The 13,368-nt window shown below is 42.3% G+C and overlaps 2 protein-coding genes across 2 annotated transcripts; both read right to left on the bottom strand.

The window, feature by feature from the left end:
• Positions 1-1,310: 1,310 nt before the first annotated feature.
• LOC110495909 (contactin-associated protein-like 5) lies at positions 1,311-3,135 on the bottom strand. The gene is made up of 2 exons (XM_021571429.2): positions 1,866-3,135; positions 1,311-1,762 (listed from the first exon to the last, which is right to left on the bottom strand). The coding sequence occupies exons 1-2, from the start codon at positions 2,134-2,136 to the stop codon at positions 1,731-1,733; spliced, it is 303 nt and encodes a 100-aa protein (XP_021427104.2). The 5' UTR covers positions 2,137-3,135; the 3' UTR covers positions 1,311-1,730.
• A 2,048-nt stretch (positions 3,136-5,183) lies between these two features.
• Positions 5,184-10,822, bottom strand: LOC110495908 (formimidoyltransferase-cyclodeaminase). The gene is made up of 13 exons (XM_021571428.2): positions 10,564-10,822; positions 9,998-10,181; positions 9,474-9,602; positions 9,085-9,173; positions 8,581-8,760; positions 8,229-8,366; positions 7,882-8,075; positions 7,661-7,790; positions 7,340-7,501; positions 6,681-6,724; positions 6,007-6,145; positions 5,598-5,693; positions 5,184-5,398 (listed from the first exon to the last, which is right to left on the bottom strand). Exons 1-13 carry the CDS (start codon positions 10,615-10,617, stop codon positions 5,315-5,317), a joined length of 1,623 nt encoding a protein of 540 aa, XP_021427103.2. The 5' UTR covers positions 10,618-10,822; the 3' UTR covers positions 5,184-5,314.
• Between the last annotated feature and the right edge of the window lie 2,546 nt (positions 10,823-13,368).

The following is a 13,368-nucleotide window of genomic DNA, read 5'->3' as shown; positions in this document are numbered from 1 at the left end:
GACCAGAGAATCTTGATCCTCATAGTCTGAGAGTCCTTTAGGTGCCTTTTGGCAAATTCCAAGCGGGCTGTAATGTGCCTTGTACTGAGAGGTGGCTTCCGTCTAATGTGTGCGCTGGGAGTCGGGAAGCAGGTTCAGGGAGTGAATAATTTAATAAATAAACAAAACATAATACAGAACAAGAAACACGAACAACGCACAGACATGAATCTGTAACAGAAACAATAACCCCTGGAGAAGGATCCAAAGGAAGTGACATATATATAGGGAAGGTAATCAGGCAGGTGATGGAGTCCAATACTGCAGAAATGTATTGGTACCCTTCCCCAGATCTATGCCTCAACACAATCCTGTCTGAGCTTTACGGACAATTCCTTCGACCTCATGGCTTGATTTTTGCTCTGACATACACTGTCAACCGTGGGACCTTATATATAGACAGGTGTGTGCCTTTCCAAGTCATGTCAAATAAATTGAATTTACCACAGGTGGACTCCAATCAAGTTGTAGCAACGTCTGAAGTATGATCAATGGAAACAGGATGCACTGGAGCTCAATTTCGAGTCTCATAGCAAAGGGTCTGAATACTTATGCAAATGTATTTTTTTATTTTTTATTATTATAAATGTTCAACAATTTCTAAAAACCTGTTTTCACCTTGTCATTATGGGCTATTGTGTGTAGATTGATGAGGGGGAAAAAACTATTTAATCCATCTTCGAATAAGGCTGTAATGTAACAAAATGTGGAAAAACTCAATACTTTCCGAATGCACTGTATGCTAATAAAATGGCATAAATAAAATCCATATTGTGAAGCCGAACATGATTCACATCAATGCTATTAAACTCACCAGATGCTGATTGTGAAGTTGTACTATCAGCCGAGGCTCCACAGTTCGATTCAACTAGATTGCCAAGAACATGGACCAATGAGCTTCCACGACTCAGAATGGCTGTCTTCAGCGGTGTCAAATGATTGAACTGGACAGACGACAGGCAGCCAATGAAACCCTTGGATCCTGCCCTAAGCACTTCCTCATCCAAACAAGCATGTCCTGCTGATGTACCTGTGACTTTACCTAAAGTCAGAGATCGTAGTGTGTTCATCTTCATGCCAGAAAAGGGTTGTATTTTTGGTCGATGTCTTTGTCAATCTGGTTTAAGAAAAAAGGAAACATTTCCAAATACAGTTCAACATGCCATCAAGGTGGGCTGACTGTCTATGCTGTAAGCATAATGCTTTGCTATGTTGAAATATATTCCGATTGTCACGCCCTGGCCATAGAGAGGCTTTTATTCTCTATTTTGGTTAGGCCAGGGTGTGACTTGGGTGCCCATTCTATGTTCGTTTTCTATGTTTTTCTTGTTTGGCCGGGTGTGGTTCTCAATCAGAGGCAGCTGTCTATCGTTCTCTGACGGAGAACCATACTTAGGTAGTCTTTCCCACCTGAGTTTTGTGGGTAGTTTTCTGTTTAGTGTTTGTATCGCCGTTAAGAACTGTTTCGGTTATTCCTTTTGTTACTTTGTATTTAAGTGCTCCGTTCTATGTAATAAATATGAACACGTACCACGCTGCATCTTGGTCCTCACCTTCTTCCTCTGAATGCCGTTACACCGATAGAGATCACTGACCTGGACATAAATGTCTTTGCCTTCCCGGTGTACTTGGACACGGTGGAGCTGCCCATCGGCTAGGCTGGAGACTTTGGGCGTAAAGATCTCTTCTCTCTAGTTCAGACGGTACCAGATCTGCAGACTCCCTACAAAAGTTAAGAAAGTCAGAAAAAAGCTTCTAATCGTACAATGTTGTTAAGAGATGAAGACGGAGAGAATAATGGATGGAGATAGCAAAAAGATAGCTACCGATGATAGCCAGGTACTGTTGATGGTAGGTGCTGACACAGAGTAACATGGCAGGGGTGTGAGTCGTCAGAAAGCTGAAGGCAACGTTTTCTCTGGACTCGCCGTTGTGGGCATAGATGGCTGAGGACTGGCTATGGATTGGCTGACGGCTAGACGACTGGCTATGGATTGGCTGACGGCTAGACGACTGGCTACCTCTGTCTCTGTTGTGCATGACTGGGAAAGGCATCTGGAAGGTAAGGGTCACCGAGGAGCCACTCTCGAAGGACATTGACACTTCTGTTACAGGGATACAAACACGGATGTTGTTATTAGTGTAGAAGGCTCCTTATTCAGTAGTGCCATATTGTGCTGTTGATCTCAGACACTGATTCCGACAGCATTTGCAAGAACCGGCTTATCTGAATGTTGAATGGGTCAGAACAAAAGGGATGCTTGAAAGAGTAAAACTCAAAGAAACATGGCTAGATCATCAATGGATCAAACAGAAGTCACACATTCTCCGAGGTACCAAGTGCCCCTTCCCCTAAAGCACGACTCTGTCCAGAAACCTCATTCAAAACGCTGTGAATAGGTGATATCTGAAGTGATAAAACCTGCTTTGATGCCAGTGGATTAATACAGGATTCATCCATAATGGGTGGCGTCATCTCAGCAGGAGTCCTGTTGTGTGTGTCAGCCAGGCCAGCATGAACACAGCTTTTGAATGGAATTCAGTTTTAGAATAAAACTAACGTAATAAAATGTGGGGAAAAAGTCAAGGGGTCTGAATACCTTCCAAATGCACTGTCGACTTTTTTGTTGTTGTATAGAGTCAATTTGAAAGATATACAATTACAGTAGAACTATACATTCTATAGTACACTCACTTTACTGAAGTGGAAACAATAATTTGGCGATAATGTGTAAAAACATAAAGCACTTAACTATAGTTTAGTTTTCCCACATGTGTTGCAGCCTGAATATGAAATTGATTCAATTGAGAATTTGTGTCACTGGCTTACACGCAATACTCCATAATGTCAAAGTGGAATTATGTTTTTAGAAATGTGTACAAATGAAAAGCTGAAGTGTCTTGAGTCAATAAGCATTCAACCACTTTGTTTTGGCACGCCTAAATAAGCTCCGGAGTAAATCTGTGCATAACAAGTCGCATAATAACTTGCATGGACTTAATCTGTGTGCAATAATAGTGTTAAACATTCATTTTGAATGACTACCTCATGTCTGTACCCCACACATACAATTATCTGTAAGGTCCTTCAGTCTAGTAGTGAATATCAAACACAGATTCAATCACAAAGACCAGGGAGGTTTACCAATACCTCGCAAAGAAGGGCAACCTATTGGTAGATGGGTTAAAAAAGCAACGACATTGAATATCCCTTTGAGCATGGTGCAGTTATTAATTACACTTTGGATGGTGTATCAATACACCCAGTCACTACAAAGATACAGATGTCCTTCCTAACTTAGTTGCCGGAGAGGAAGGAAACCGCTTAGGGATTTCATCATGAGGCCAATGGTGATTTAAAAACGGAGTAATGGCTGTCATAGGAGAAAACTGAGGATGGATCAACAACATTGTAGTTACTCCACAATACTAATCTAAACGACAGTCAAAAGAAGGAAGCCCATACAGAATAAAAAATATTCTAAAACATGCATAAATATGGCAAATACATCTAATTAACTTTATGGCCTGAATACAAAGTGTTATGTTTGGGGCAAACACAACACATCACTGAGTACCGCTGTTCATATTTTTTAGCATGGTGGTGACTGCATCTTGTTATTTTGGACCGTGGGTTATGTCAGTGTTAGCTCCATGGCTACTGAGTAAATAAGGGTAGCTCACAATATTTTAACCATAAGATAAAGTTCCTTGTGTTGTTACCATAATTTTTGTAAATCTTCAAAGGAAAATTCAATTTTCCAAACAGTTTGCTTCAATGGCTTATTAGTTTTGAAGATTATTCAAATACAATTGAAAGCAAGTTGATACAATGGGTACATGGATGATGTATAGTGTTATTGGGTCAAGGTAATTCAGAAAATCATGGCTGAATTTCACTTATAAAGTGTTTTACTATATTACTCTTTGGTGCCTTTTGTGGCGACGCCCATGGCCTCAACAACCGTGCCCATGACCACCATCGCTATCACTTTTCCATACCACTACCATGACCGTGATGGTCTCTACGACCAGGGCTACCGTGTTTAACGCCACGATCTCCATGGCAACCGCGGTGATCTCCATGGAAACCATGGTGACCATCACCTCTGCCACCAGGACTGTGTCTGCCACCAGGGCTGTGTCTACCACCAGGGCTGTGTCTGCCTCCATGGTCATCACTGCCTCTGCGGTCTGGAGGGGTAGCGACCCTCTGAAGGCCCATGGTCTCGTCCCCCCCCAGAGTGGTGGTCCTTATCCCCAGGAGGACAGCCCCCCGGTCCCCCTGGACCACCATGAGGCTGTTTCTGCTGATCTAAGTCATACCCTGAGGGGTGACGACCCCCTAGATGAGACAAGCAGTCAAAAATAAAATGATCATTAAAACACAGCTAGGCAAAATATGTTCATAAAATGTTATATGTCGAGCAGACAAAACATTGAGGGTATTTTACCTGAGCTGCTGTCAAACATTTCCGGCGATTAAATATGTTACTTTGATAAGAAAATTGCAACAAAGGATTACGTTTTTTTTAACCACTGTTTTATCATATTAACATAAGGCTATAAAACAGATTGACCTGCCCAAAGTTCCTTGTTTAAAGCCTAAAGGTATTCCAATACATTACATGTAATCAAAAGAATAATGAATACTCATTTGAGATATGCAAATACTGAATATGTGCCAGAAGGATCAAATAAATCATGCATATTTTTAACATAGAACCCAGATTAAATGAAGAGTGTACACGCCTGTAACTGGTATGTATAAGCAGCTCTCGATTTCTGTCCTTTGTCTTGTGTGAAGGATGTTCTCTTACTTAAAGGAACTGGATAAACTACACCCTTTAATTCCCGTCATGTCGTCCTGCCTGTTGTGCTACACAGGTGGAGCTGAGGTATGGGCGGGGTTCATGTCCCGAGACACACCTTGCATCACTTTGTCATTCAGAAGCAAATAATACTACTCTATCATCATAGCTTCACGTGGAAGAGAGAACACGAAACATTGTGGTACTATTGTATTTAATGTGATTTAGAACACTTTGACTGTGATATCTTGGCTTGGTGTCGGCTGCTGCAATACGGTACATTACGCAAGTGTTTCTTGAATTCCTAACAAAGCAAAGGAGTACGACTGAGGAGTAGTTGATCAAGCATTTATCTGAGTGAACCCAGTTTATTTTGTAAAGTGTTATGAGAATTGATGGTTTTGAAAGCCTGGTTTGAGGCTTAGGCAGGCAGTGGGTGATGCTTTGGTAATGTGGTAACTTCTTCAATCTTTTCTCTCTGCAGCATCCAGGACTGCATTAGCACTCTCCCTGGCCTCAGTAAGCAGAGCTGACGCTCTCTTTTGAGTCTGCAAAACACAAAACATGAGTGTATAAGTGTAACTATGAAATAACTGTATAACAATGTAATAATCCACTGGCTCTCATCAAAATCAAGCCGTTTTTGTTGTTTTGATTCATTATCCAGTATTGATAGATTACCTACGTTGTAACCTAGGCTACATCATTTTGGAGCGAGAAAGACCTATAGGCTACATTGTAACTTACAGCCACTTTGAAGGACTCATCTGCGATATCCTTGAGGTTAATCGCAACGTTGTAGTAGGCTCCAAACACTGCTGTTTCCAGGGCTTTAGCTGCTACCTGCAACACCACAAATAATAACCATATAAGGAAGATGTTTTGTAGGCTGTCTACAGTACAATGCATGTCATAGCTCTGGGGCATCTGTCAGGAAAACATTTTGCAACCAGACTAAATAGAGACACTTATGGGTGTCCTGGTGTTTTGAGATGCTGTTTTACGGTATGCCAGTAAGATGGTATGTGTAGATAAGCAGTTGGCAGGAATCAGAATGTTCCACAGTTATGTCATTAAAGCATGCCACTCAGGTGTGCTTGCAATGCAAAGTCCATAGACAAGACAGGGACTCTGTTCACGGTTTCAGTCACGATACCTGGAGGTCAGACTTGCAGGCCACGTTTCCGTAGAGCACCATTTCCTTTAGACAAGGCCACAGCAGGTTGACTCGTTCAGCCAGAGACAGTGGGACCGCCACGGCTTGCTTCAGACCCTCCTGCATGGCATCTTCCCTCCTGGGGCAGGAACAGGGATACGGGTAATGGTAAGGCAGGATTAGGTAGGGATAGGGGAAGAGGCAGGTCAAAAGCAAGACCAGGATTATGGGAAGCAGGATTATGGGTGGGGATAGGTATAAGGTATAGGAAAGAGGAAGAGTAGAGAAATTAGATTTGGAGCATGACAAGACGACACCATGACTACAAGACTACACCTTACATACTATTAGATCAGGTGAGCTGACAGTAAATTAACTACAGTCAACCAGTCTTTTTTGGGAAAGCCTGCTTTACATGTTTACAGGGATAGGCCAGGTTGCTTGCCAGGTAAAATGAGGTGAGGGCGGGATACAGGAGAATGTACAGTAATGAGTTTCCATAGATGTCAATCTGAAGTAAAGATGGTTTGAAACAGTTCCAACATGCTGTGCTGTTTAAAGGTGTGTGTGTGTGTGTGTGTGTGTGTGCCTAATTACACATCTACTTTAATGACATGCTTCTCTGACATCTTGGATTCGACAGAACTGCCACATGTTGGTAGCATGGCAATCACCTTTTGACTTCATCTGATGTGTTTCTTGGCATCTTCAATGCAGCCTGAAAACGAGAAAGTTCAACCTTATAAAACATCAAGATCTTACCTTGGGTCTAACCTTCAAAGTAAGCATTTACAAGGAACAAAAACATAGTTTCTATCACTCGCTCTTCACCTGAACTTTTATCATCTGAAATATTCATCATATTTTGTGCGACTCTCCGCTTCGCTAAAAGGCAGGGTTGCGTCAGGTAGGGTCGCATCGAGCGGCAGGTAGCCCAGCGGTTGGCTCATTGGAGCAGTATCCGAAAGGTCGCTGGTTTGAATGCCCGAACCGACAAGGTGAAAAATCTGTCTGTGCCCTTGAGCAAGGGCACTTAAACCTAATTTGTTCCAGGGGCTCCGTACTACTATGGCTGACCCTGTAAAATAACACATTTCACTGCACCTATCCGGTGTACGTGACAAAACTTCTTTTTTTTTTCAAGGCATAAGTTTAGCTAAGTATTTTTTTCTCAGTTTGGAATCCAATCTGAATTTGCTCTGAAACAGAATAAAGTGAAACAATAGTGAAAAATATTCAGTTAGGATTTCAGTCTCTTTTTCCTGTATAGTTCCTGCTTTCACTAGCCCGGTTAACCCAGACTGAAGGTTTCCATGATATGTTTTCCTCTCACCATGTAGCGACTGAACGCCTTGGAGTCTGCGTCCACCATGACCAGCAGTTCATTCATGGCCTGATGAAAGGGAGGGATGAGTCTCCGCATGATGCTGTCCAGGCTGTCAAACTGCCTCTTCCCATAGGTCATCTGACCCACCATGGCTCCCAGAGCAGCCCCCTGAAACACACACACACACACACACACACACACACACACACACACACACACACCTTTGACTCCTTGTATTGTACATACTTTATATTGGTTTATTCCTATGTGCTGGGCAAGGTCATAAGGGGAATATAGTCATCTACATGATATTAAAGATGGTTGTACCATTGCAGCGACGGCAGCAGAGACTGACCCTCCTCCCGGAGCAGCGGTTCTGGCCCCCACGCTGCGGACAAACTGCTGCAGAGACAGAGACACCAGACGCTTGTCCTCCTCAGTCCTCTCCACCATGTACCTAGAGTCACAACCATAGAAATATATTTGAATGACTAGAATGGGGAAAAAGTCCCTTAGACCATGGAAATTGTGCACTCATTGGTACTCACTCTATGATTCTCTCTTTGGGGTCGAAAGGCCCAAGTGAATCGAGCCCAAGTTTACTGATGACCAGACGGACTTTGTGCTCCTCCTCCACAATGAAGAGCCTGTCTCTCTGGATGTAGAAGTCGGCACAGTCCAGCACGGCTCTCAGAGGCATGATGCCTACAATCTGAGAGCCCACCACTGGCAGGTTCAGGTCCTGGGGGGAAGAAGGAAGGAAGGAGAGGTGTCAAACTGGCTGAACGTTTTGACAGTATTAGTTGTCCTTATGTCACTGGTTCAAACTACCAGATCAGTGCGAGGGTTTTGTACAATAATGCTGTACTGTTTTCAACTGTGGTTGTTGTTGTACCTTGGCAGCGCTGCAGATCTCTTCGTAAACAGTGTGGACGGGCGTCAGCTCAAAGTCCAGGATGTTGGTGGACACCTGGGCTATGTTCGCCTCTTCCAGGTACCAGCCCATTCCCTGCACCTTCTTCAGCAGACCCGGCTACAATACAAATCAATCATGTTGCTCTCTTTGGAAGCAGACAAGGCATATGACTCAAAAATAGGCCTTTATTAGTTCAGCATCAGTTATAAAGATGAGGAAAACAATGATGTCTCAGAAAAATGAGTGGAATCTCTTCCGAAGCCAAAGTAGCTGTGTGTCATTCATATCTGACATTGGGCGATCAAGATGTACAGTAGCGAGCCTACCCTACCTGGTCTTTGCTTCTGCCCTGTTCCCGGATATCTAGTGCAATCCGATGGGCTTGTTCCTTGGTGCTGAGTAGGTTTATGTTGTAGGCAACCAGGAATTTGCGAGCGCCTGCTACTGTAGCTCCCCAGGAGGGCACGAAGGCGGCAGGGCCATAGTCAGGAGACCACTCTGTCCTCTTCAACTGAGGACAATAGACACATCAGTATAATTTAGTGCTTCCAACCCCTCTTAAACATTGTGTGTTTGAGCTACAGACTTTGTTTTTTTACATTGGATTTGTCTATTTCTTCTGCATCAGCCGATGCCAACAATTAGCCTGGGAGTTGAACTAGAGCAGTGTTAGTGAGACAAGGGCGGATCCAGAAAATGGTTCTTCTCACAAAAAACGTCTAAAGTAAAGTACCGCTTTTCATTTTTAGCTTATTTTTCACAGATCTATGCTCTTTTACAACGAGGGAAATGTTGCCCATAGGGTACGAACACAATGAAGTTAGGTCAAACTCACTTTCTCAGACAAGGCCTCATACTCCCCTGCCCGGACAGAGGGAAGAGATCTCCTGTTCTCCTTCCTCGCTGCTTCTCCATAAAGATACACTGTGGAGAAACAACAATGTGTCTTATTCACCTTTATGTGGCTTTCTGAGAACAATACCATTATTTTACCAGGTAAGTTGACTGAGAACACATTCTCATTTACAGCAGCGACCTGGGGAATAGTTACGGGAGAGGAGGGGGATGAATGAGCCAATTGTAAGCCAGGGATGATTACCATATGAGAAAGAATACACAGAGTCAAGGTGCACTGCAATGAAACTGACCCTATGGCTTTGTCCACAGCAAAGTAAATGGCCAATATGTAAACTATAGGTCAATAGGTCAGAGAGGAAAACCTACCAGGTACATGCAGCACATCTGTTAAGTGCTGGGCAAATATGTTGGCACAGTTGACACAGTCCTCCATAGTGACATTCTGGACAGGGATGAAGGGACACACGTCCATGGCACCCATCCGTGGATGCTCCCCTACAACAAACGTACATATTATTCCAATAAACACACTAAACAACTTATGAACAGTACTTAGCCACCCTTTATTTGCACTTAAAAGTGAGGTCGGGCAGCAGGTAGCCTAGTGGTTAGAGCGTTGGACCTGTAACCGCAAGGATGCAAGATCGAATCCCCGAGCTGACAAGGTAAAAATACGTCTTTCTGCCCCTGAGCAAGGCAGTTAACCCACTGTTCCTAGGATGTCATTGAAAATAAGAATGTGCTCTTAACTGACTTGCCTAGTTAAATAAAGGTCAAATAAATAAAATAAAAGTCATGTGGGATCTTTGAACATAACTGTTTGACTAAGTCATGTGAGAGGCTCTCTTTTTAGCTCTCTCTCTCTCTCTCTCTCTCTCTCTATCTCCTACCTGAGTGTTTGGTCATATCAATGAGTGGGAAGGCAGTGCGTGCAGCGTTCAGTGCACCCTCCACCACAGCCTGTGGCGAGCCTACAAAGGTGTAGACTGTACGGTTGGTGGAGGATCCAGGGTCCACGTCGAGCAGACTGCATCCCTCCGTGCTGGAGATGGCCTCTGCTATGGCATCAATCACCTGGAATGGGAGCAAGTCACATTGACTCTTATAGCTTGTTTCTGTCCACATACAGTTATTCAGAAAACATTTAGTTGGTATCTCAAGATCATATTCAGGATTGAGATTATACTGTAAAAGTGTTTGTTTGCTTAGGTATTCACAGTCTCCTTGAGCCCCCCTTGATTCCAGACACACTGATCTCGTAAAATATAGAAAAATGTCAAATAAAAATGATGTCATTGGTAATCAAGATCGATGTTTCCGACAGAAAGTATTTTTACATGACCAATATAAAGCTATCATGTGTGTTGTGTTAATCACATCACAGACTATTTACTAACAGCTTCCTTCTGCTGTGCCAACAGGTAACCCACTTTCTGTATCTCCCACGCCCACACACCTTTTTGTTCCGGCCCTCTGAGAAGTTGGGCACACACTCCACCAGCTTAGCCATGATGCGTAATAGTCACAGAGTTGGGTCGTCCGAGACAAGGACTCAGACCAATTTAAGGCAGAAGTGTATTCCCCCTTTCTCTCTGCTCCACGAGCACACACCAACCCATCCAGTCTGTCTCTTCATCCCGCAAAACGGGACATTTAAGCAGTCTGTCCCTCTGTAACACTGGTTGAATCATTAACTTGCTCCACTGTCCTCTTATCCAGGTCAGCTGGCATTGATTCCCAGGCTGCTCTAGTCTAATATTTACCAGGACCTGGCGCTGATGTTGCCAGCCTCACATGAAACATTCGCAGACACTAATCCCTGATTCCCCGTAGGTTAGACTTAAATACTGGAGCACCGGATGCAAATGGTGAAGGAATGAATCTAGTATGATCAAAGGAGGTATCCAGGCTGACAGACAGATAGCTGGTGAACTCTCCACTCTAGCTATTACCTCTGCTTTCTCACCACAGCCATAGTAAACACTTGGCTAAATCCTATTGGATGATATCTCAGGATCAGAGATGAGAATGAGAATTCCAATAATTATCACTGAAATGTGAAGTAGTGCACAGATCTAGACCCCCCGCTGCATTATCATATAGCATTCATTGTGTATTCATGTCTTGTGTTTATGGTACGCAGAGTTTCTGAACATTTTGGGACCAGTAACACAGTTTCATAAATAGTACACCTAATATGCACTATCACCAATAGGATTTCTTAAATCTGAATCAAAGAGCTTCGTGTTGGTTATTATTAGCTATGGCAGTAGTGGCTCTGTTATAGCCTCTGTGACATTTGTCCCAAAGGATTGAACAGTCTCGAATGGTCAAACATCCTCAGCAATCAGCATTGAGCTAGGTGATCAAAGCATTACTCAGCTAAGTAGCAATCAAGTTGGCCGATTCTTATTATGTTTTTATTTTTTTATTTTATTGAACCTTTATTTAACTAGGCAAGTCAGTTAAGAACAAATTCTTATTTACAATGATGGCCTGCCAATTGACAGATCCACATTGACATTTCGACCAGTTTATATTTATACAAAGATGTAGCCGACTTCTTTGGTCTTGATACACTGAAGATGCAACCACTGAGGCTGTAGGCTGTGCTATCTAGCCCAGTGTTTCTGAAACTTTTTCTGGCCAAGGGACTGTGTTCTAGCCAACTGTTGAAGGATTAACTAACATCAATTAATGAACACCCATCTATGGTTGCATCACATCATCCCGCCCAAAACAAACACAGTCGGCTGGGCTGGTTAATGAGTAATGCTACAGAGGAGATCTGGATGGACTGAGATGCATTTATAGAACTGGGCACTAACAGACAAATATTTTAGCGCTTGTTGGTGCAGTGGAATAATCCTCCTGCTACCTGGTCCTATTGACATACATTGGTACTATACATGGCATTAACTTCAATGCCTATGAATAAAAACAGATAATTGTTTAAATAAAATGAAAAAGTCTAACTCTTTGTTTCACTCTGTGCTCAACCCAATCTTTAGTTGTTCTGTGTGTGGGACGCAGATCATCAGAAAAGGGTGTTCATGTTATGTACACACATCACAAATGTGAGTATAATAAAATAGAATATTATCAAAGATTACCACTCTGACATTATTGTTATTATTTTGGGGCTTCCAAGTGGCTCAGTGGTCTAAGATACTGTATCTCAGTGTCACTACCTACAACGAGGTTTGAATCCAGACTGTATCACAACCGGCTGTGATTGGGAGTCCACAAGGCAGGGTGCACAATTACCCCAGCGTCGTCTGAGTTTGGCCGGTGTAGGTTGTAATTGCAAATAAGGATTTGTTCTTAACTGACTTGCCTAGATCAATAAATGTTACATTTAAAAAATATTTTTGTAGCTAAGGTTTATATTGTAACGACCATGGGTTTATACGCACGAAAATCGACTATGCCACACGAGCATGCTTTTGCGGCACAGTCGATAGCGCGCCGGACCAAGGGGTAGAAGGTCGAAGGTTCGAGATCTGCTCCCTGCCTGTTTCATTACAATATTTAGGCATGTCGTAATGGGATATTATAGGTCATTTGAGAGCATGTGGATCAACACCTCGTTTTTTTATGGACCCCAAACTCAAAATTCGCAAAAACGAATGCCTTCATGAAATACACCAGTATATGTAAATTAATCCACAAATACCTATATAATTATACATATATAGCATATATCGTTTTTTCATGAACTGGATGATGTTGGCCGTGTTGGAGAGCATCAAATCCATGTCGCATTGTAGGTAAATGGTGACTGACTGAATTATCTACAAATAATAATGAGTAGTTATTTATGGTGCTAAATTATTTGTATATCTGTCAGTCGGTCGGCTGCAATGTGCATAATATTGAAGTGGTCATTAAGGAAGTTTCCTTTATAATTATTCATAAATATGAAGAAGTTTAAGGAAAACATCAACTCAAATGGCTCCTTTTGTAATGACCACCCAGAAACAGTTTTGCATCTTTTTTGGCATTGTATGCATGTAAGAAAACTGTGGCAAGACATAAGTAGGTTTATAATTGAACACATTTATGAAGATTTTACACTATTGTGGAGAGATGTACTGTTTGGATTCTTTACATACAATAGAAATACGCGGAAACATTTTTATGTAATTAATTTCATTGTTCTTTTGGCCAAATTTCATATACACAAATGTACATTTACAAACAAAAAAACACATTTTCGTACCCTACAAAAATAAATTTAACTGTATTTTAAGACGGTTAA

The sequence above is a fragment of the Oncorhynchus mykiss genome, chromosome 18 (assembly GCF_013265735.2).
Source record: "Oncorhynchus mykiss isolate Arlee chromosome 18, USDA_OmykA_1.1, whole genome shotgun sequence".
In the NCBI taxonomy this organism is placed as follows: Eukaryota; Metazoa; Chordata; class Actinopteri; order Salmoniformes; family Salmonidae; genus Oncorhynchus; species Oncorhynchus mykiss.
This window is presented reverse-complemented; position numbering and strand designations above follow the sequence as displayed.

What these genes read in the sequence shown, in the direction of transcription:
- LOC110495908 (XM_021571428.2), bottom strand. Translation starts at nt 10,617, where the DNA reads ATGGCTAAGCTGGTGGAGTGTGTGCCCAACTTCTCAGAGGGCCGGAAC. An exon ending in AGATCTGCAGCGCTGCCAAG is followed by an intron (nt 8,076 to 8,228) that starts GTACAACAACAA and finishes TCTTCCCCCCAG; the next exon opens with GACCTGAACCTGCCAGTGGT. An exon ending in CCCAAAGAGAGAATCATAGA is followed by an intron (nt 7,791 to 7,881) that starts GTGAGTACCAAT and finishes TTGTGACTCTAG; the next exon opens with GTACATGGTGGAGAGGACTG.
- LOC110495909 (XM_021571429.2), bottom strand. Translation starts at nt 2,136, where the DNA reads ATGTCCTTCGAGAGTGGCTCCTCGGTGACCCTTACCTTCCAGATGCCT. An exon ending in ACAGTACCTGGCTATCATCG is followed by an intron (nt 1,763 to 1,865) that starts GTAGCTATCTTT and finishes TAACTTTTGTAG; the next exon opens with GGAGTCTGCAGATCTGGTAC.